Raw genomic sequence first — 23,124 nt, forward strand, 5'->3', positions numbered from 1 at the left:
TCTCAACAGAAGACCAGAGCCACGGGTTTGAACTGTGTGAATGACTTTGCTTAGCGCACGGCCCATTGGATGAATCGGTGAGTACAGGATTCTGTAGGATGAATAGTGCAGTTGTCTGCACTATTACGAAACAGTTTGGGTCATGTGGTTAACAGGAATACAGGCATGAATACTATTGATTGCCGGTCAATGATCAACAGTGATGGGGGTAAAGTAAACAATGTCAGGAATACTTTGTTTGAACTGATCAGTGGAAGGCAACTATCCCCTTCATGAATATGGCAAATGCAAAGTTATCCATGATGCAATGGTTTCCATGATCAATTATTTTCATTGATATAATAATAGTAACATCATAACAGTTGTCAACATTCTTGATATTATGAACACTCTCATCTTAAATTTTGCAGCACATACCTTGTCTGAATACATCTTGCACAATAGTTATTTGTTACTCAATGCTATTGCCATTGCCTCATTCACCACTGTTCCCCTTCGATGTCCAAGATGACTTGCCTTTAAATGTTGCCCAAGATGTTGCAAAATCTATCAACAGACAGCGTTCAGGGCAAGAGCCTCATCAGAACATGTCTCTGTCACCGCCCTAAAATACAAAGCCACACAAGACCCATCTAACCTTAACATTTATTTTTTATATTGATACAGTGGTAGTTCTGATCTAAACCATGTGAACTAACTTAGTTAGTCATGCAAGCACCAAAACCAGAAACGGCACAACTGGCACTGATAAAAGCATGTATGTTAAATTTAAATAGTGTCATTTGACAATATAATCAGAAATGCCAAGCTGTGTGTTATGTTTTTGTCTGGAGTCCAACTGTTGAAGTGCAATGCAATGTAAATTACATCTCCCAGTTATTGGTCCTTAAAACATTTCCTATTCACATTTGTTGCTTTCGGGCAACTACAGAGCTGTTTTGGTTATATGACGTATCCCAGCAAAGTATACTCTTTACAGACATCAGGACAAGCAGTCAATTATTAACACAGAATCCACTGCTAAATCTTGCCGTCAGACTGGGAGAGGGGGAGGTCTGCAAGATAATTTCACTGGACCGACCAGCATCTAAAATGCAAGCTGTGTTTCTATCCTTTGTCCTGTTCATGTGCCTATGCTCTTTAGGAAAATGTCAAAAAAGAAGTAAGTAATTGGCCAGACATTTTGGTATTGTTATATCTACTTATTACAACTATACATAATGAATGAATATATAGTGTACAAAACTATAATGCTTATTTTATTTTTTTCTAAAATGTAATGCTTTTGAAAGCTCTGCTGATAATTCAGCAGAGACAAGACTTTCTTATTTTGACAATGTGGAGGTGAAATCTTTGCACTTTGTATAGACTGTGAAAAAATCTCAATTGAGGAGAAAAGACCAGCTAATTTGGATTTATCAAGTCTTGAACCCAGCTACGAACATGGCCAATCAGTACGATTACGTTGTGAGCCTGGTTATACTGGATTACAACGGGCCAATTGCAATGATGGACATTGGACTGTTACAGGAAGAAAATGTCAGAGTGAGTATGCTGTATTGATACAACTAGAAGTTTGAATTTGATAAGGATAAGTAATCAGCCAATTAAAGCAGCAAGTTATGCATGCTTATTTGGTCAAACCATTATAATCTAGGCATTATAACCACTTTCATCCATCCTCATGATCTTTTTTTCTTTTTTAGAAAAACCATGTGGTCACCCAGGAGATACACCAAATGGAGATTTTGAGTTGGCCAGCGGAGATGACTTTGTATTTGGAGCTGTAGTTCAGTACATGTGCAAAACTGGGTAACTGTTCCAGGTTTCATCATGCACTTTTAGGTCTCTACTTACCTCTGCAGAATTTTCATCCTGGATCTTCAATTTATAATTTGATATATATTACAGTAAATGATCAACCCTGTCAGTTAAAGGTTTGGACTAACAAATTATCTTTTTGATAGAGTGATAGGTTAAAATGTGTTGTACATTTTTAGTACAGTTGGCTGAATTGACTCCCTCCAATTAAAATGAATGAGAACAATATTTGAAACCTCACTATAACCGAAATAGGATTTCTGATGTCAGGAAAGCATTTTAACAAGTAAAATATAATTTTTGAAAACAAGAATACACATTATATGACTAGTTACAATTGAATCAAAACTATTTTCATTTTTTTGTGTATTTGAATGTGGTCTTGTCCAAAATGTTCTTTTGTAGCTATCGCATGATGAGCAGAAACAGTCAGCGGAGTTGTGTGGCCAGTGGTTGGGACAATGACGTTCCTGTCTGTGAAGGTGTGGTACAGTAGCTCTGAACTATAAATTCCATTCCTACATTTTGGAAGGGTCTGTTCACTTACAGTAGTAGTTTGACCACAGCTGTTGTCTCCACTTGCCATGTCTGCTCAGAAATGCTTTTATAACATAATGTAGTATAGTAGAATGTTAAATTTCACAAATCCTGCCTGGCTCTGTGTACCAAAGACCAAAGCCTGCCTTGGACAGTTGAGAAGAGTAACTGAAACTTAATGTGGATCAATTATTGATAAAGAGCTGGTAAAAACATGAAAATATCATTTTTTTTCTATCTTTCAGAGGTAAAATGTCCAATAATACAAGTGGCTGATAATGTGCAGGCATCAGGCAATGTTGAAGAAGGGGGCTATGGAGATGTCATTCATTTTGAGTGCCAGTCGCCATACTTGCAGTTAAATGGACCTGGAGAAATACATTGCACTGATGAAGGAAAATGGAGTGGTGATATTCCAACATGTAAAGGTACGAATTTGGACACTGTAAATGAAACATGGAAAGTCATGTCAGCACAGCAAACAAAAGTTGGATGAGTGCAGTACTTGTCCTGTACCCAATAAGGAACACTTTCTATGAAGGTTGTATTTATAACGCCCTATGAATGCATTCATAATGTTTTATAAGGTGTCTATGAAGCATTGTAATGCTCATTATTACCATCTATGTATTCACAAGTCGTCATAACCAACTTCATGATGCATTATGACAGCTAATTATGAATGTTTATCATTTTAATCTGAATAATGCATTATAAATATGTCAAGATCTGCCTACTCACTTGTCAGTTTTATGATGCATCATAACTACTTTGCTTTGCTAAATGCGTATAGTGATGCATAAAGAGTTTTGACTTCTACTGTAGTCTTATATATCTATAGCTATAAGTATATGTAATAAAGTTATAATAATTTATTCATCTCCCTATAGCACAAAATTATAAACAGCTGTGCAATATCATAAGTGTTATTTGTCAGCTCTAAGTAAAGTGACAAGAATATAACCCTATTATTAACAGATATAAGTTCACTGAGTAATTAAAGCAACACCAAAATAATGTTTCCAAAATCGTTTCAGTGGTTCATCAATTTGTAACAGGGCAGGGGCGGTTCTAGGGGCGGGGCCACAGGGGCCCGGGCCCCATCTGAAATCTCATTGGCCCCTGACTTGTTGAGAACGACGATCAGACGATCAGAGATGCAATTCCATTCCCAAACAACTGGTGGCAGTAATGCACCTATGAAGCTTGAAAGCTAAAGCAAACAGTGAACTGTAAAAGAAACAATACATTTGGCTAACCAGAAATGTCTCTGCTAATGTGAAGAAACGATACATTTGGCTGAGGTTTGATTGTTTGTTAGCATGCTGATAGATTTCATGTATGGAAAGGTAATGTATGAAGTGTTTGAAATGGTGTTATATGAAATGCAGAGAAATGGACATCCTGTTTGTTTGGGGTCCGAAATTAATAACATTACATGCGCTAGTGCGCCTTACCAAATGTAAATAACGTTCGATTTTTTTTTTTTGTGAGGAAAAAGTTTGGCAGCTGCTAACATGAACATGAGAATACATGCCTATTAGCTAACGCTACGTTTTTGTAGTTAATGTGAGCTATCATTGCAAAGTTATTAACCACTATTCTGAGTTTATTTGATTCATGGGCTTCGCATGAATTCTGTCTCAAAGTGTTAGGACAAGGAGAGTTTCATTGAGATAAATTGGTTAAAGGAAAATTCCAGTTTTTAGCACTTTAAGGCCCTTTTCTGGTTTGTTTTGGATGAACTAGAGTGGTGGACACCGAAATTTTGATGATTGGTCCTGTCTCGACTTTTCTGACTCATTTTGAATCGCCTTTTCACTTCTCAGGGTGGCTGGCAATGGGCATACTGTAGTAGGCTACTCAAACATGTAATAAAACAACCCTTAATGTTCGTTTTCAAAACTCTGCATCTCACCGAGATTCAGCAATAATCAGTGGCGGTTCTAGGATTTTTCTGAGACAGGGGCCATAAAGGGGCCACATCATACACTGAGGGGCCAAGAACCGGTCAACATCCATACACAGAAAATCCCTTGTTCAGTAAGGCAGAGGCACATTGTCTCGTGTGATATGCAGGACTATCACGCTGGTATACCCAAAGTCCTTTTAGGCAAGTCCCTCCACTCGACGGCCATATTGCAACGCTTTTTGGTCACTCATCAGGCATCCTATTCGGCAGAAATATGCGTGCGCAAGGCTTCACGACACCAATCTTGTTCCAGCGGCGAGTTCACAACACATGATTGGCACGATGTCTTCACAACACACCATATGATTGGCTCAATGTATTCACATGTTGGCTCAATGTTTTGTTGACCGAGGAAGGGGTGGGATATGTTTAGACAACGCCAATATTGGCGTTACAAACTAGCCCCATGCATTTCTATGGAGGATTTTTTTTGAGTGCTGTGTCTCCTCATTAGAAAGTCTCTGGTATACCCACTTAAAAAGCATCACCATCTCAGTATACCAACTTAAAACAGACAAGGATAGGTATTAATATTTGGGGTTGATCACAGTATACCCACTACAGCTAACTAGACTACACCACAGCAGTAAGGTGCATACATTTCACCAGTCTTACCTTGTTCAAATACTTGAATGCTAAATGCTAAAAAACAAAAAAGCCAAAACAATTCTTAACAATTTTCCCATTTATGTATAATGTGCATTGAAAACACAATATAAAACTAAAATATAATAGACACTTCAGTGGAAATACATTGATATTTTAAACAGAAATCATACATCATCATACACACATTTTTCGTTCAATTAAACAAGTTTTACTTTAACTGTTTCCCCTTTTGTTGATAAGAGAAACCACTTTCACTGCCAGTTTGCGTGCATTAAAACAAACACACACACACACACACACACACAGCATGTGAGCAACAACTACATCATATTTACACAATTTTTTCAACAACTATTTTTACAATGGTCTTATTTGGAATGGTCTTTGAAGCCACCGTCTTGCTTCCAGTTAGAAAAGCCTAATTCTGATTTGAAGACTGGCGATGGGTCATTTGAAAGCGAAAATTACGGAAGGGGTAGCAAAACACTAAAGATGGAATATCTTAAAACTGCTTGGGGTAGTGAGGGGTCCAGCCGCCCCATCAACAGCAGGTTTGGGATTACTGGATCTGGGTCAGCAACATCACTAGACACATATCCCAACGGCTTGGAATTCAGCATCCCCTCTACCTCGATCAACACAGTCCGCAACACCTCCTCTTGTACTGTGTGGACATCTATATGGACTGCACGCGTCATCAGACACTTGAACCGTATCCCCCATCTTTTCTGAGCGCCGTCCAATTTTGACAGTGAACGGCCAAAAACAATCCACTCCAGTGGAAAAGAAGGGGGGCTTGAACAAGCACAGCCGTGCTTGTGGTAGGTCCGCCATCTGGGGCACTATCGGCTGTGCTCTCCACCTCTTGCAGTCTGGGCAGGTGTGTTGATGGCGTTTAACAGCTTCACGCCCATGTAGAATCCAAAATCTCCTCCGGATCTCTGCAAAGAGGCGCTCAGAACCTGGGTGTCGCAGATCCTTGTCAGCATCATGGATAATGAGCTTTGGGATCTTGTGCGCTGGATCTAAGACCACGGGATGGACAGCATCGGCTTCCAGTTGCTGAACGCTGTGGAGCCGTCCCCCAACTCTTATTCATTTTGTGTCCGGATCATATTCAGGGGCAAGTGTAATCAGTCGAAATCAGATGCCAGCAGCTAAATGGGTTTAGTCTTCGGGAAAGCTATCCTGCTGTGATTGCCGTAGGACATCCCTTTCTACTTCCAGGTAATCATCTGCAGTCGGACCAGTTTGACTGGAGGCTGCCCCATGGCGGGAGAGAGTAACAGCATGCACCATGTCCCTGAAGTAGTGGAACAGGTCTGGATCTGGGAGTGGGGGCTCTGCAGTTGTTGTGACGTAACTGCAGAATGTGGGCATAGTAACAGCATGCACCATGTCCCTGAAGTAGTGGAACAGGTCTGGATCTGGGAGTGGGGGCTCTGCAGTTGTTGTGACGTAACTGCAGAATGTGGGCTTCCGCAGTTCAGCATCTTCCTCCACCACGCCTGCGGAGGGAGTGGAGGGCCAGAATTCTGCTGGTCTTGATAGAAATGCTGGTCCATGCTTCCACCGGCCGTCCTTAGCTATCTCCAGCAATGTTTTACCCCTTGTGATGTCGTCTGCGGTGTTACTGGCAGTATCCACATAACGCCATTCCCTGGCACCTGTCAGTTCCTGTATCTCTGACACTCTTGTGCCAACGAACACCTTGAACCGGCAGGACTCTGACTGGATCCAGGTAAGCACGGTCGTGGCGTCTGTCCAGAGCACAACATCCTGTAGAGGGAGGTGAGCTCCTTTTGGCAGCAGAGCAGCCAGCTGAGCTCCTGTCAGTGCTGCACACAGCTCCAGTCTGGGCATAGATTGTTGCTTCTTAGGTACCACTCTGGATCGTGCAGTGAGGAATGACACTTTAACCCGTCCATGTTGGTCTTCTGTGCGCGACAGAGCCATAGGCTCGCTCAGACGCGTCACAGAAAATGTGGATTGTTCTAGTGCATGCCACACTGTCCATTTGAGAACTCACATAGCAACGGGGGATGGATATTTTCTGCAGGTGTTCCAACTCCCTTTCCCACTCTGTCCACATCTGTAAGGCATCTCCAGGCAGAGCTGGATCATCCCATTCTCTGGGTTTGTTCCACAAGGAGTTTGGCTCTTGTGGTGAATGGAATGATGAAACCCAATGGGTCATAGAGACTTGCCAGAACCCTGTATATATTCCTCATGGTAGGCATGAGGTGACCCTCCAGACGGCATTTATACCCAAGGGTATCCGAGTGGCAAAACCACCTAAGGCCCAAGGCCAACTCCTGCGGGTCTGTTTCTGATGCATTTAGCCACAACTCGTTGCTCTCCGATCTCAACTCCTTTGGCAGGTGGCTGATGGTCCCAGGAATGTTGCAGGCCCATTGACGTAGCTCAAACCCCCCCTAAGACAGGAGAGATTGCAGCTTATTTACCAGTAGCTTAGCTTCATGCAGGGAGGGTACACTTCGGAGACAATTGTCCACATAGAAGCACTTGTCTACTGCTATCCGAACGTCTTCCCCTGGCTGGCTATGATCGGAAACATGTTTCTGCAATGCGAATGTCACACAACATGGGCTACAAGTGGTTCCGACCTAAGAACTTGCCACTCAAAGACGTGGGTTTTCCTCCTTCTGTAGGTCTCTCCACAGAAAGCGGAGAACAGCCCTGTCTGGATCTTTGGCAAGCCGCCTCTCCGTGCTGCGGAGATACGTAAGAACAACTTCCTTTGGCGCTTGAAGCTTTGGCAAGTTCTTTACCCGCAGCAACGGGGTGGCATAGCGCTGAATCCCTTCTACATCCATCCGCACAGTTCTCCTCTCAAGCAGGTCGATGGCTTCCTTGTCTTGCTTGGAGCGGGTCACCAGTTTTTCACTTCTGTAGGGCAGAATGTCCATCTGCCAGAGCCTCTCGACGTGCTGGAACAACTCTGCGGAGGGGGATAGAGTAGACATGTGCAAACACTGGCTTTGCTGGAGCTGCTGTTGTACAAACCTTGTTGGTCCAGAAGAGTCCAAAAGTCTGGTCTTTACTGCAGCTGGTCCACCAGGGGGCCCCAGGCACACCGGCTCGATTGGGGTGATAAGATGTGTGTAATCTGAACCAATCAGAATGACTGGGTGGACTTGACTGAATGCTTGCAGTGGCAGTCCCTTCAGGTGTTTGTATTTCCTCTGCAGCATCTTCACCGGGTAGGTATGCTCCGCTAAGCCTAGCTGATCTGCAGTAAACGCTCCACTAATCTTGAAAGTCCTGTGTGGTTGACAGGCAGGAGAGATGGAGAATGTAACAAAGGCCCCATGTATCACTCTCATATCTTGACGCACTGTTCTCAGGGAGAGGTCTTCAGGTTCTCCTTGCAGCTTTAGAGCCTGTGCTGCCTTGGCCAGCAGAATTGTGCGCTCTGAGCCATCGTCCCTTTACATTTCTTGCAGGTAGTCTTGAGACGGCACTGTCCAGCCTGGTGAGCTCTAACACAGCGCCAACACTTCTTGTTGGTCTTCACCCACGAGGTCTTCTGCTCTGTAGTCAACAGACTGAAGTTCGCACACTCGTTCAAATAGTGTTGAGAATTTTAGCAGTACGGACAGTACACCTGTCTGTCCCCTGGCTTATTACTTACTGACGAAGGGGCTTCACTCACAGCTTTCCTGTCAGGCTGATCTGCTCCGTGTAGGATACTGGTGGGTTTGACTTAGGATCCCGACGCTTGTCTTTCTTTAGGTCTCCATCTGCTTTCCCACTCCCACTGAGGATCTCAAACACAGTCTCCAGCATCTTCAGCTCATACTCTAACCCAGGGGTTCCCAAACCTTTCAACCCGCGACTCCCAAAATAACCGTGCCAGAGACTGGCGATCCCCACTATCCCTGGATGTGACTTTTTCATTTTTAACTAGGTGGCGCTATACATTAAATAAGTGGTAATGGGATGGGTTGACATGCCCCCTTAAGACCAACATACATAAAAAAGGTGGACCTCCTAGGCCCTACGGTTCTCGAGATATTCACAGAAAACTGTCTCCGGCCACCTACAGGCCAGTTGGTGTATAGTAACATAAATTAATTTATTGTGTGGCCCCCCATGAACGGAATTCCACGAAACTTGGCGTGCATACAGAGGGTGTCATAATGATCCTACACTTCCAATTTCGTTCAGTTTTGACTATGTTAGGTCACAGATAGCTGTGATTACAACACCTCATTTTTACTTTTTTGTGTTTAACTAGGTGGCGCTATACATGAAATGAGTAGTTATGGAATGGGTTGACATGGCCCCTTGAGATCAACATACAAAAAAAATGGTCCTCCTAAACCCTACGGTTCTCGAGATATTCACAGAAAACTGTGTCTGCCCTACCCTCATTTCGGGGGGTCCAGTCCAGCGGGGGGGCTACAGATCAAAACGAAAAACGATGGTTCCATGCTATCTATGTAGGGTTACATGCCCACCAAGTTTCGTGTACCCCGGTCTTTCAGTGTCTCGGGAATCGTTGACGGAAATTTGGGCATGCGAAAAAGAAAAAAAAGAAAAAATCTGACTAAACCTATATGATGATCGCTGCGCGGCGGTCATAATAATATCCATGTAACATGAGTGCACATTATTGCTGTCGTGCAAACTTAACTTTGAAACATTACTTTAATTTCCATTTTAACAGAAGAATATCTCAGTCAGGGTAATATCCACAAACTGTTGTAAACATATGTACATTGTTGCTGCGCAAATTTTGCCAACTATGTTTCAGCGTTCCTCTCATCTAATGAGATGGATGTGCGGTATGCGCGGAACACAGCAAGTCCATTCTTGGTTTAATTGTGGAGACGGCCACATGGAGATCATCCTCCATATTTAGACGCGATCTGTATTTGTTTTTAATATATGTCAGTGCAGAGAAAGTCTTTTCGCACAGGTATGTGGAGCCAAACAGCGTCAGTACGTTCATCGCGGCCTTGAATAGCTGTGGATATTTCCTGTCGACTGAAATCCAGAACTCAGCAAGCGTCTTGGAATTAAAATCTGTCTTTAAAGTGTGGTCAAGTGACAGCTCTTTTATTTTTTCCAAATTTATTAGATTTATGGAAATCATTTCGCGACCCCGGGTCCCGACTTTGGGAACCCATCCTCTAACCACTCAGCGAAGTGCAGCAGAGTGGGGATGCGGATGCGCTGAGGGTACAGATATCTTTTAAACTCTGCTCTCATGTCTTGTGGGAGCTTCTGCAGCAATCTTGTCACATGTGACCCACACTGCAGCTCTATCTGGCCACTCTCTCCAAGAGGGTCAAGCATCCCCAATAGCGCTCGTGCTCACAGCGCAAATCTCTTGAAGCCACAGGTGTCATTGGTGCGGATGTTGGGGGCCTCCATCAATTCTGCGATGCGTCTCAGTGCCAGCTGGTGCTGGTTGACCATAGTGTTCAGTGAGGGATGCCATTGTGTCTGTGTATGGCTGCCTGGAATTGGTATAGGAGTCTGAAATTAAAAGAGCCTCCTCAAACTTTAGGTGATCCACCAGTATCTGGTATTTAAAGCGCTAAGTAAAGTAACAAACTGTCCAGTGCTATGTTTAACCGGGTGAATTCTCTGGGGTCTCCTTTTGTAAAGTGGGGAATGCTGGGCTTGGGTCCACGATACACCCGCTCTTGCTGGTGGTGGAAATCCTTTATGTCTGGTTGGTGACCTGCTGATGCTCTGCCTGACACAGGAATGCTGAACTCTGAATCACAAACTGAGGCTGCGTCTGGCTCACAGTAAGCTGGGGTGGGCACTGGAGGGTGCTGTGGCATATTCCCCATTCTCCTCATGTGCTCTGTGAGCTCCTCCACCAAGGGGCTCCACCACAGATAACTGGGTTACAGGTGCATGGAGGGCAAAAGGGACCATCTCGGCTGCCATTTACGCTTCCTCATGATAGGATTCCATAACATGGACCGTATAATCGTCAAACCAAGCTGGTGGTCTTTTCTCACGTTTAGGCCGGGCATCGGCTGTATGGTTGGACTGGTGGTACATCCTGGTTGATCCACAGCAACTACTCTTCCCGGGTTTCGGCACTAATTTGTTAAGGAGAGTAGCAGTCACTGATCAGTAATAATTAGCAGCCGCTGTGGTGCATTGGATTAAAATGCCGGAGATGATGTACACTCAATGGTTGTATTTATTGCAGGAATGAATGGAGTTGGTGATGAATATTATTGTCTGAGTTTGTGTATGTGAGTGTGTGTGTGGTTCTGGAAATAGACAAATACAGAAATACTTACTACCGTAAAACTTCAAATAATCACTGAGTCCCTAAGAGACGCCTGTCTCTTTTAAACGCCTGGTGTGGCTACAGGTTTGGGTTTAAGGCCGGTCTCCAGTAGAGGCCTGGTCTGTTTTTTTAGTTTCGGGTTGTATTTAATCTTCTAAAACCCGTCAGATCGTCTGTTTATAGATTCGCAATGACATGAAACCGTTACAGAAAGGAGGTTACAGCAGTGTGAATTAGATGTTGCAAGCCGTCCCAAAGCATTCACCTTGTCTGGTTTTAGAATGTTGCATCAAGTTGCTGCTCATCTTGGGTGTGATTTGGGCTTAAGTATGGCGCAGACTGCGCACGTAATGATTATGGCATTAAAAGACTGCGGTGAAAAGCTAGAGTTCCAAATTGTATAGCTTTTTTTACAATATGAACTATGCCTATGTCCGACTTTGTCATCGTTCAATTCATCCCTTGTGTTTAAAATTTGCGGATAGGCCGATGGTAAGCGTGTTTTTATGCTGGCAACAAAACCAGAACGATTCGCGAACTACCTTAGACTACCTTAGACTAGGCTATATCAGAGCCCGTCTACGGACATTCTCTGGCTATATACTGAAAAAGGGTTAATGATGTAAAGTCAAGTGCGCTTCTATGGGACTGGTGTGTGCACGCACAGTTTTTATTGATGAGTGGCAAGTGCTGCGCATAGTTGCAGTGGAATGTGGCTGCCCAGGGCATTATAAAACTTCTCACTCTTAGACCTACTCATACACTCATGAAATGGCGTATTTAGCTGTCTAAATTCGAATCATATGCTGGGGAAGAAATCGTCGGACATCCATGATTATTTTGTTATTCAGCACCCTGGTCAAGAATATGTTCCCGCCGCCTGGAAGTAGGCTATGATTTGAATGTAGACTGTTGTCAAATTTGGCAAATACAAAAGCGGGAGAAACAATATGGTTCATGCTCTCTCATGCTGTTTCATTAAATGCCAAAAGGAGGGAGAATTAAACATTAAGCACGTTCCACTTTTGCATAAATAATTCCTGAACGGTTTTGGTCAGGGCTGATAATGCAACTGTATTTGACAAAGGACCGCTATAGGCTATTTGCTAGTGACAAAATATGAGCTTTCAGTGTGATAATGATCTCTTTGTAAATTAAATGAATTAAAACGTGTTTCATCTGTTCTGGCTATCCCTGCTATTTGATCTTACTGTATCTCACTCAATGAACAACATCTCAACACTAAATGAATGATGATCCGCAATTGTCATCAGATAGCCTAGTCATATAGGTAGACATTCAGTGTGTTTGAAATAATTAATTCGATAATATTTTCCATCTTTGCAGAGGAAAAGTTTTGTGTAAAGGGAATTAAAGGCCTGTCTCGTCTCTAATACTAGCCGGTGCAGTTTGGCGATTTGGTCAAATAAAAGCCCGGGCTATTATTAGGAGTTTTACAGTATTCACATCAATATAAACATCCACAGATTAATGCTTAAGGCTAACAGTGACACACATATGAGCCTAGCAGCAACCTGATATAGGCTAGCAGCAAATCTCCTACAGTGTGCAGCCTAGTGCACCACATTTTTTCCATAGGAGTTACAGTCAAACACGCTGCACAAGAGCCTTCAGAGGGAAAGACACGATACAAAACATTATACTAGCAAACTAATAATGTATACAGTAACCGCGAACCTATAACAATAATTAAATGACACACACTCGTGTTAATACCGCGGCCCATAAACAAACACTTGCGTTCTAATAACACATTTACCACACGGAATAACACTGGCAATCTCAGCACAAATATTACAATATACATAACAAACAATGTGCCATAATCACAACACAATAATCCACTCTGTAAAGGCTATAGCCGTCTCCAATGTATCTGCTCCTTCTCTATTCCCGCCACTGAGCACCCTCAGCGCATCCCCAAACTCACACTCTGATAGGTTGAACAAGTGGAGTCAGAAGGGGTGCACGCGCTGCAAGCATGACCCAGCGGCGACAACTGGCTGCTGATGTTTCAACACACTTTAGGTCAATATCACACCGGAATTCTCCTTTAAAGCAACACCAAAAAACTTTCCCTTGTCGCACGCACGCTATTTGTTTATCCAACACCGGCTTTGCAAATAACGATGGCCACAGACAATGTAGAATATGTTGCACGATTTATGAAAGTACGATGTATTGCGACATCAGATGCAAGTCAAATTTGTAGTTTCTTATGTCTCATTCCATCGAACTACAGATCCGCTACCTGATCTGGCAAACTTACATAGTGCGGTTATAGCCGATAGAGGGCTGTGAAGCGAATGCAGAAGTGCCGTTCACCCTGTTACAAGTTGATGAACCACTGAAACGATTTTGGAAACATTATTTTGGTGTTGCTTTAATTACTCAGTGAACTTATCTGTTAATAATAGGGTCATATTCTTGTCACTTTACTTAGAGCTGACAAATAACAATTATGATATTTGCATAGCTGTTTATAATTGTGTGCTATAGGGAGATGTATAAATTATTATAACTTTATTACATATACTTATAGCTATAGATAGGACTACAGTAGAAGTCAAAACTCTTTATGCATCACTATACGCATTTAGCAAAGCAAAGTAGTTATGATGCATCATAAAACTGACAAGTGAGTAGGCAGATCTTGACATATTTATAATGCATTATTCAGATTAAAATTATAATAATTCATAATTAGCTGTCATAATGTATCATGAAGTTGCTTATGAAGACTTGTGAATACATATAGATGGTAAATATGAGCACTACAATGCTTTATGGACACCTTATAAAACATTATGAATGCATTCAGGGCGTTATAAATACAACCTTCATAGAAAGTGTTAGCGGATCTTGCTATATCTAACCAAAAGACTTAATAGAAGAATGCCGATATTGCATTTAATAAGAAAATAGCATAATATAGATGCATTTCTGTTGTTAATTAGTTTATATGTGAAAGTTAACATTTGTCTGCTTTAAGGGCCATACTCTCCCATTTATGTGTAAGTCCCTTTCAGACACACATTTTGAGTTGCGTACATTCTCCCATCAGTAAGCTAATTTCCCAAAATGTTGGCATGTTCCTTTAAGCAAGTCATTCTAGCCTATGTGTATTCAGACGTGCATCATGACCGGCTTAGCAATTAAAGCAGTGAGTCAGGTTTGAAGGACTCAAATCACAAATAATGTAAATTCAAATTCATCCAGTATGCCCATAGACATAATAAGAATGCTTGACTGGCAGGACTGTGACATCACCAATTCTATAAGATTAATTTTCAAACCAGGTAGTTGTCCCACGGACACCTAGGTGGGACTGGGAAATATTTTCTCCATTCAAAGTCAATGGGAGAACATAATTTGTCATAAGCTCTAACGGGACAGTTGAGAAGTGCATAACTGCCATCAAGGTGTGTGATTGACATATTTAGATCAAGGGCAGAATGTGCATAGGCTTACACACATGAGAATATGGGCTTATGTGAATAGGTGAAAGAATGTGTATCGTTGTTTATAAATATATCATAGTGTGCTATTTGAATTCTTATTCTAATCAAACTGCTGAAGCTTGGTATTTTCAAAAGATGGAAACTTGCATAACTGCAAAACTGTCATACTCAATGTGTCACAAAAGATTTTATGTACTCTCAGAAATACAATGTGAAAAACCGGACATCCTACATGGAAGCGTTATAGGCACCCAGCCAGTGTTCAGGAAGGATGATATCCTGAGATACACTTGTGATAAAAGATACAAAGCCTCTGTAGGACCAAACCCAAAATGCACCAAAACTGGTTGGACTTCAACACCGGAATGCAAAGGTGATGAGTTCTTGAAAAAACACAAATGGAGTAGTATCGTTTTACTTTCATCTGCCAGTGGCCTCTAATTGGTGACATTTTACTTGGATAGACCACAGTTGTTAACAGAGTGTCAACATGTTTTATAATAAGTATCTGTAGATAGTCTAAGCAAAGTGTGACTCACTTTTTTGTTGTTGCTCTTATTGTATGCTTTATAGAGATTAGATGCAGATTAGATAAAGCCTCCACCGGAACAACGAGAATCCCAGACCAAAGTTTTTACCTTCCTGGACAAGAAGTTGAAATTGTTTGTTTAGATCGATATCGGACCCCTACATTCAAACAGAAAGATTCTTTTCTCTGTGGAGAAGATGGCAACTGGCTGTCTGGAAAAACACCAGATTGTGAAGGTAAGAAATGTGTAATAGCCATGGCCCTAACATGTTCTAACTTCACTGCTGTAAAACTATGTTTAGAATTTCTCAATCATACAATGTAAAATTTTGCAAGTAACCACTAACACAAATGGTCCATTTTGCTACAGAAATCTTTTGCTCTCGACCTCAGGAATGGCAGGTGGTATTTCCTTGGCATTATAGTTACAGGTATAAGCAAACTGTAAGTTACAGATGTGCAGGAAAGTATAAGAAAGTTGCAGAGTTTGCTACATGTGGACTAGAAGGCTGGATTCCCAGAACTCTATGTGGTATGTAAATTCAGCTTTCTTTGTGTTTTGTATAGAAATTCAAATAGAAACTCTCATAATGTCAGTATAGTAGTTCTATGGACCCTATCTTGGCGACCAGAAATGTGGCGCAAAGCACTGACACAAAGCTTACTCTTACCCAGTCAGTGACGAATTTTTCGCCATGTGCTGCACTTTTATTAAACAATGTGCCCAGGGGTGTGACAATTAATGACATAAGGTGTGGTCTGGCGCATGATCTAACAATCTTACACCATCTACTGTAAAAAGCATTACGCCAATGACCAAGAAAAACCTGGTCTATAGCGAAAGGCGCATATGAAGCACAGCTGAAGACACACTGTCACGAGATGTAAGGTCCTTAGTTTTTTTATTCAGTCATTCAAACAGTATTGGGGTAAGTGGGGTAAGCTATGTTTTTGATGGTACCCCTTGTCAGTCAATAATGAAAGAAATTAACTGTGTAGCCTGTTTTGTCGTTGACTATGACATCACAGAGAAGTTTTTTCACTTTGCCTATAAGTTCAAATAATAGATGAGTACAGATGCATGTAGGATACTCTGCTAGGTTTTAGTAAAGCATGGTTTAGTGGAATACCTGTTCTGGTCTTGCGTGCAAGCAGATTCCTTCAAATGTGCTGCTGACTATCAAAATACCAATGCGCCGTTTGAAGTTGCGTTGCTTGCTGCACTGCCCAAAACACACCCATGATTGTTTAAGAAACTAAGAAATAAGAACCACCTTTTTGCGCCAAGTGCCGGACGTTTAATAACAAAACCAACCCGAACGGACTGGACACACCCCTAAATGTGTTTAAGCTTTTCGCACGACCGTGCGTTTCTGATCGCCAAGATAGGTTCCTAAATGTTCATGGTCAGGTATAATCACAACATACATATAGGCTAGTGGAATCCTGGTCATACAACAAATGCATCATTTTAACATGATCCAGGCTTGCAATTACCGTGCCTCACACATGCTGCAGATATCCCCCATATTTAAATAATTTGTGATTCCCAGTCAGAATGCAAAAACAGTGTCCTCTGAAGACTCTGAATGTATTGAAAATTGAAACATCCATAGTGTGATACAAAATGTAACTTATCTTTCAGTCAACCAGTACACATGTATCCCACCCACAATTGAAAATGGGTTCATAGTGCAGCATAAATTGGACAAGGAGGTCATTGTGATGTTTGCATGCACGGATGGTTTCAAACTAAATACTGGGGGGTGGTGGAAGGCAAGCCAATGCTATAGCGGCACATGGTCTCTCATACCTAAGTGTATTGGTAAGTGTTTTCATAAGATTATAATTATGTTATTGAAATAAAATGATACATTGTACAGCAATAAATATTGTAGATCTACAAATTATTTAAGTTAAGTTACGTTATGTATGTGTCCTTGAAGGAAATGTGTCCTCTGCATTTAACCCACCTGGGGGTAGTTTACACACACATATAGACACTGGGAGGAGTGAGCTCATCAGGAGCACACACATGCACCTGGAGCAGTGGGCAGCCAAAGATCCTATTATTGTTAAAAGCTTTCTTTGCAGCAGTAGGATAGTAGCAACTGGTAGCATGTGAGATTGGTAGTTTGGTGCCATTTCCTCACCTTAAGGTCAGTGTAGCAAGTCAGACAAAGTTGTTTAGTGAAGCTGAAATTCAACAGAGAGCTTTATTATGTTACCGGAGGTGGTCATCAGGTAGTCACACCCTCAAGATCTGAAGACAAAAGAAACTCAGGGCCAGATGTATGTACATTTGCGAACGTAGCAACACATTGGGAAAGGACAGCAACACATTGTTCATGTATTTTTATTTACCTTTCCAGATCAAAATATGTGTACTGCCCGACCTGAGGCTGAATATGTAAAATACACAGAGCCTGCAATGGAAGTTTATACAAATGGGAAATCTCAGCAGTTTCAATGTGAACCTGGTTACACATCAGAAATACAAAGCATTCATTGTGTAGATGGAGAGTGGGAGAAACCAGTTTGCAGTCGTAAGGTTTTTTGTCACCCAGTAAGATTACAATTGATTTCATTTTCATGTCAATTTGGAACTGATATTAACAACTGCCGTTTCCTCAACCAGGAGATGGTAATTGGTGTGAAGCTCCACCAGATGAAATCAATGCTATCATTGTCCAATCGCATAACAAACTGTACAGAGATGGGGTCACGGTGTCATATACATGTCGTGGGTCTTACAAAATTGAAGGTGAGAAGAACACAATCACATGCAATGCAGGACACTGGACCAATCCCCCGACATGCATTCGTAAGTACACAAGCTTTTGTAAAATTAACCCTGTCATGCATGAATTATGAAGTATTGAAGTATTGCCTAGAATTTTTAAAGACTGGCTTTGTTATTCAAAATACCTAAAAGTGAGATCCATTTAAAGTATTTGCTGAACTTTGTTTAATTAAGAAGTATTTAGATGAACCAAAGGGGTAAAGAACTACATGCCCACCCAGTTTCGTGCACCCCAGTCTTTCAGTGTCCCGAGAATCGTTGACACAAAATTACTGAGAAAAATTGAGAAAAATAAACAAAAAACTCCTTTGCTGCAACACCTGGGTGCTAGCATCCACCAGGAGGTTTACATACAGCATAGCCACTGTACAGTGTGCATGTTGGCTGTCATTGCAATAAGCCCCCTAAACCTCACTTCCAACTGCCTGGCTCTGCTGTTCTCTATGGAGAGTATGGCCAATCCACTCAATCGTTCTTGTCCTATGCTAGCCTAATCCTTAGGTAGGACTTAACGCATACCTGTCAACACTCCCGTTTTCCCCAGGTTCTCCCGTATTTCAAGGTCATCTCCCAGCACCCACCCGTTTTGTTATTTCTCCCGGAAAACTCGTAAACCCGTAATTTGCATGACCATCAAACTTCATTTTAAAATTATTGATCCATTCATTTTCTCTAATAGTCTGACATCTCCCAGGTTGCCAGATTGTGTATGAAATACACCCTACACATACACGATCACTTAGTTTCAAATTCAACCGTTTTGTCATAGGCTAAAACCAGGCAACCCAAAACCCAAATAAGGAAGCGGGTGCCGACTGCGCAGCCTGAGTCTCGTCGTAAGCATGCGGGCTAGTTGAATGGCCTACTCCAGAACTAGCTGTTGTGAAATTGTTGGGAATTTAATTGATTAACACATCACATACTGTTATTGAGTGTTGTTGATACACTGAACTTGTGCCCTCGGAACCAAATCTGACAGCAAGCAGCTTTGGAGTTTTGGAGGTAGGATGTAGGCAGGGAGCTGGTCAGCTTAACGTCAGCATTGCTAGCATCAACGCCAGCAGCAACATTCGAGGTGTTTTTTTTTTTTAAAAACTATTCAATTTCATTCATTTGGATTTAGTCTATTACAGTTCTCGTCTTTATTTTCTCTTTTGTGTGCCACTAATTGCTGATTATTATAACTAAGCCACAACACATCCAGAAGTAACTTCACAACATAATGTAATTACAAATGACAGGAAGTAAAATTATTGGATAAACACATTTCCCCATTCCGAGCAGGCCTTGTTCCTTTGTAAAAAATTGACAATAAATAAAGAAATTTAACTAGATGTACTGCAAAGCCGTACAAAATATGACCGCCGCCCAGCCCAGCACATTTTTTCCACAAAAATAAGTCACGTTTGTCAAATTGTGTTCATTTCCTACTTTGTTCCTTTTTTGTGTTTGTAATTGAGTGTGTGCAGAGTGCGTGGTTGTTTTTGTGTATATGTTGCTTCTGTGTGAGTTTATTGAGTGTGTGTGCCTGCATGTCAGTTAGTTTTTTTGTGTGTGTGTTTGTGTATGTAGGTGTGTTTGTATGTGTGGGTGCATGTGTTTGAGGGTGTGTGTGTGTGTATGTGTGTTTATGTGTGCCGTGTGTGTGCATGTATGTGTGTGTGCATGTGTAAAACTTGGCGTGCATTCAGAGGGTGTCATAATGATCCTACACTTCCGATTTCGTGCAGTTTTGACCATGTCAGGTCACAGATAGAGACAGACAGACCTGCGATTACAACACCTTATTTTTACAACATACAACACCTCATTTTTTATTTAAAAAAATACATATACAAATAGAGTCACCATGACCAACAGTTATAGGGCACAAGAGGTATAAATAGCTGTCAATCCCTCAAAACAGAAATGGTGCGAGAAAAAAATATCCGAGAACTGCTGATGTAATTTCATCTTAATTACGATAATGCGCGTTGGGCCCCGAGTACTGACTGGAGGGGGCCCCCCTCCGTGCCTGGGCCCCAGGTGCACCGCACCGGCGGCAGACACAAATTCACGGACGGGCACTACACCTTTCCAGGGGGGGCACGGGAACTTAAATTGATCACGGTAGTTTAAGCTTACACTTGACAAAACATTCTAATATGAAAATGTAGATGCAATTGTTGTAAAATGGTGCAGCTCATTTAAGAGAGCCCCGTGCGCAGGGATGGAGAGAGAGAAAGCGAGAGGGGATATGTTTGTTAGAACTGAGATGCGTGTGGAAAAAGTAGACGTGCTGTTGAGACTGGAGCTAGTCATATTCAAAATAATGCAAAAATAAATCCGCAGATAAAACCAAAATCCTTGTTCATTTGCTAACCACTTTCAGATAGAGTGTTAGGGAGTTAGCCCCGAAGTTACGGATAACTTTGGCCCTGGAGTGGTAACAAGCTCCCTGTTCTCCGACTAGGTCAGGAGAAAAAACAGTAAAGGTTAACGCTATCAAACAAACCCAGAGACTACTAGGCCTACTTCTACTAACTACGATATGAGATATAGGCCTACCTGCGAGCCGATAAGCCATATTTGTCATCGGATGACAGGGGTTAGTGCAGAAGTGAAGTAGACTGCGCCACGTAACCCCCTCTCCATTTAGGTGATGGGCTTACCTAATGTTCCTGATTGATTAGCTACGGAATAATACAGATTTTACAAGTTTTATTTGCTACTTGATTGACTAGATTGACAAACGTATAATATAGGCCTACATTTAATAAGTGTTCAAAATCAATCTATGGGATTGGGGTTGGTTGGTGCAGCCAAGCTCGTCCAGGGCGGGCACAGATGACTTCCACGGGCTTGGCCCCCCCATGATGCCGGGACTGCAGTGTAGGAACATAGAGGGCCCTATCATGACATTCTAAAGTGCATCGTCACTCGTCAAAAGTCTATTCAAATTTAGTAGGATGTCCAAAAAAATGTGAAGAATTAGCTAGTGAATTAACTTGCCACTTTAACACTTTCCCACAAATGTAAGGCTGTGAGACCTCATGTGCATGAAGTTAAGTTATGTGGTGTTTAAATTAGTGTTTTATCAGAAAAATTGCATTTAAAAGCAACATATTATATTTCAACTGTGGCAAAATAGATGTCACAAAAAAACACATAGGGCTGTATTTTGCACCCTGGCGCATGGCGTAAAACTCGTTTTCCACCCGGCGCAAAGTTTAATTCCTTATTTTGCACGTTTATTAACAACTTAGGGAGTGGCTTAGCGCATTCTCTAAAAATCGCTTTTGTCCACCTATAGCGAGTTGTTTATGTTATTTTAAGAGCGCATTGTCAACAGTCATATTGGCGGGTGCACAACGCACCATCCTTCCATCATCCAAGAACGCACACCAGCGCACGTCCATGCAAAACAAAACAAATTGCATGATTACAATGGGAAACATAATTAGAATACAGATATTATGAAATACTGTACATTTCATGATGAGTAGTTATTCACCATCATTTGCAAATTGGTAATGACGGTTTAAAGTGATTAGGGTAGAGGCGAGAGACACATATGGAGCACAGCTGAAGACGCAGTCACGAGATATAAGCAACTCCTGCAGGATAAATGTTTTTTTATTCAGTCATTTGAGCAATATTAGGGTAAGTATTGCTTTTTCCAGCCTATGTTTTCGATGGTGACCCATTGTCAGTCAATAGTGAAAGTAACTGCATATAACTGTCTTATCGTTGACTGACACCATGGTGAAGTTAGTTTCATTTTGCCAATGAGTTCAAATAATAGAGGAGTGCAAATGCGTAAAAGCTATACTAGGTTTTAGTAAAGCATGGTTTAGTGGAATGACTATTCCATACGGTCTCGCAAGTAGCCAGTGGCGCCGCCAGCCGTAATCCAGTACGCACTGTGCGTACAATTTTGCAACGCTTTATTCATGAAATCATTAAATATTACAACAATAAAAATAGCTTGTGTACTGTCTTAATTGGAACATGCTTCGGGCACAAATGATGTTTAGGGCAAAGAGAATGGACATCTCAACATAAGGATGATTGGTGTAAACTTTGTCACGACATGATAAGCAGTTCTGGCCCTTAAAAACGCAACGTTCCATTCAGTCATAAATCATTCAAGCGTAGTGCTCGTCATGAAAAGAAAACAGCAGCTTAATATTTTTCAGGTGTTTAACAGTAGCCTAATAGGAGCACTGTTCTTAGCAGTTATGCCGAAGGCAGTGAGATTAGCCATTGCATCCTACAGTCACGCTGTTTGGAACATCAGTTCGGGTTTCAAGATTGATAAGATTCAGTTAATGCGTAGAGTATGGATCATCTCAAAGTTTGGGACAACCAAACAGCAGTGTAAGCAAATCATTATTGTTAGGTTACCATAGCTGTCTTTTCTCTAGGCCTATCGCAAATTGCGACATAAGCTCATTGGTTTCTTTTTTCTTTTCTTTCCCTTGTTCGCGTGTTGGGTAGTGAAGCGATAATGCATTTAAAGCAATGTTCACGTCATGTGAGCCAGAGCCGATATGGCCAGAGCTGCTTGCTCTGTAAAGGTATTAGGTATTTCTGTCCCACCCAAATTGCGTTAAAATGGTGTGTTTAGCAGCCAGAATCTAAAAAAAATGAAATCTCCCTCATCCCATAACTTTTAAAAAGCTTGAAACACCTCTATATGTAGGGTAGCCACCGTTCTTTCTTTTTTTTTTTTTTTTTTTGATTAGCGCCCCCTGGGCCATGGTGCGTACTATGGAATACAAGCCTAGCGGCGCCCCTGCAAGCAGCCTCCTTCAAATGCGCTGTTGAATGTCAAAATACCGATGCATTTATTTGACATCGCGTTTTGCGCTGTTAAAGGGAATGACAGATGTCATTCTCATTGGTTTAAATGATGTTACTCCCCAAACACACCCATGACTGATTAAAAAACCTAGGAACACCTTGTTCGACGTTTGATAACGAAAACCCTCCCAATGTGGACTGGACATTGAAACTAAATTTGAATAAGCTTTTGACGAGTGACATGCGCTTTTGACTGTCATGATAGGGCCCATAGAGGCTCCATGGTCATGTGCCAAGAAT

General features: G+C 41.7%; 1 protein-coding gene across 2 annotated transcripts in view; it reads left to right on the forward strand.

Annotated features, from left to right (window-relative positions):
* LOC125301126 (complement factor H-like) overlaps positions 1–23,124 on the forward strand; it is a 67,396-nt gene continuing 44,272 nt past the window's right edge. Inside the window, exons 1-12 of one of the 2 annotated variants that reach the window (XM_048253432.1) lie at positions 1–77; positions 980–1,162; positions 1,369–1,545; positions 1,707–1,812; positions 2,227–2,303; positions 2,604–2,786; positions 14,910–15,080; positions 15,281–15,472; positions 15,607–15,768; positions 16,882–17,061; positions 17,609–17,782; positions 17,875–18,060. In XM_048253432.1, coding sequence (XP_048109389.1) covers positions 1,093–1,162; positions 1,369–1,545; positions 1,707–1,812; positions 2,227–2,303; positions 2,604–2,786; positions 14,910–15,080; positions 15,281–15,472; positions 15,607–15,768; positions 16,882–17,061; positions 17,609–17,782; positions 17,875–18,060 — 1,678 coding nt within the window. In that variant the 5' untranslated portion in view covers positions 1–77; positions 980–1,092. The remainder of the gene's footprint in view (positions 78–979; positions 1,163–1,368; positions 1,546–1,706; positions 1,813–2,226; positions 2,304–2,603; positions 2,787–14,909; positions 15,081–15,280; positions 15,473–15,606; positions 15,769–16,881; positions 17,062–17,608; positions 17,783–17,874; positions 18,061–23,124) is intronic. The other variant, XM_048253431.1, reaches the window with a different exon arrangement.

Source organism: Alosa alosa, chromosome 9, assembly GCF_017589495.1.
Source record: "Alosa alosa isolate M-15738 ecotype Scorff River chromosome 9, AALO_Geno_1.1, whole genome shotgun sequence".
Classification (NCBI taxonomy): Eukaryota; Metazoa; Chordata; class Actinopteri; order Clupeiformes; family Clupeidae; genus Alosa; species Alosa alosa.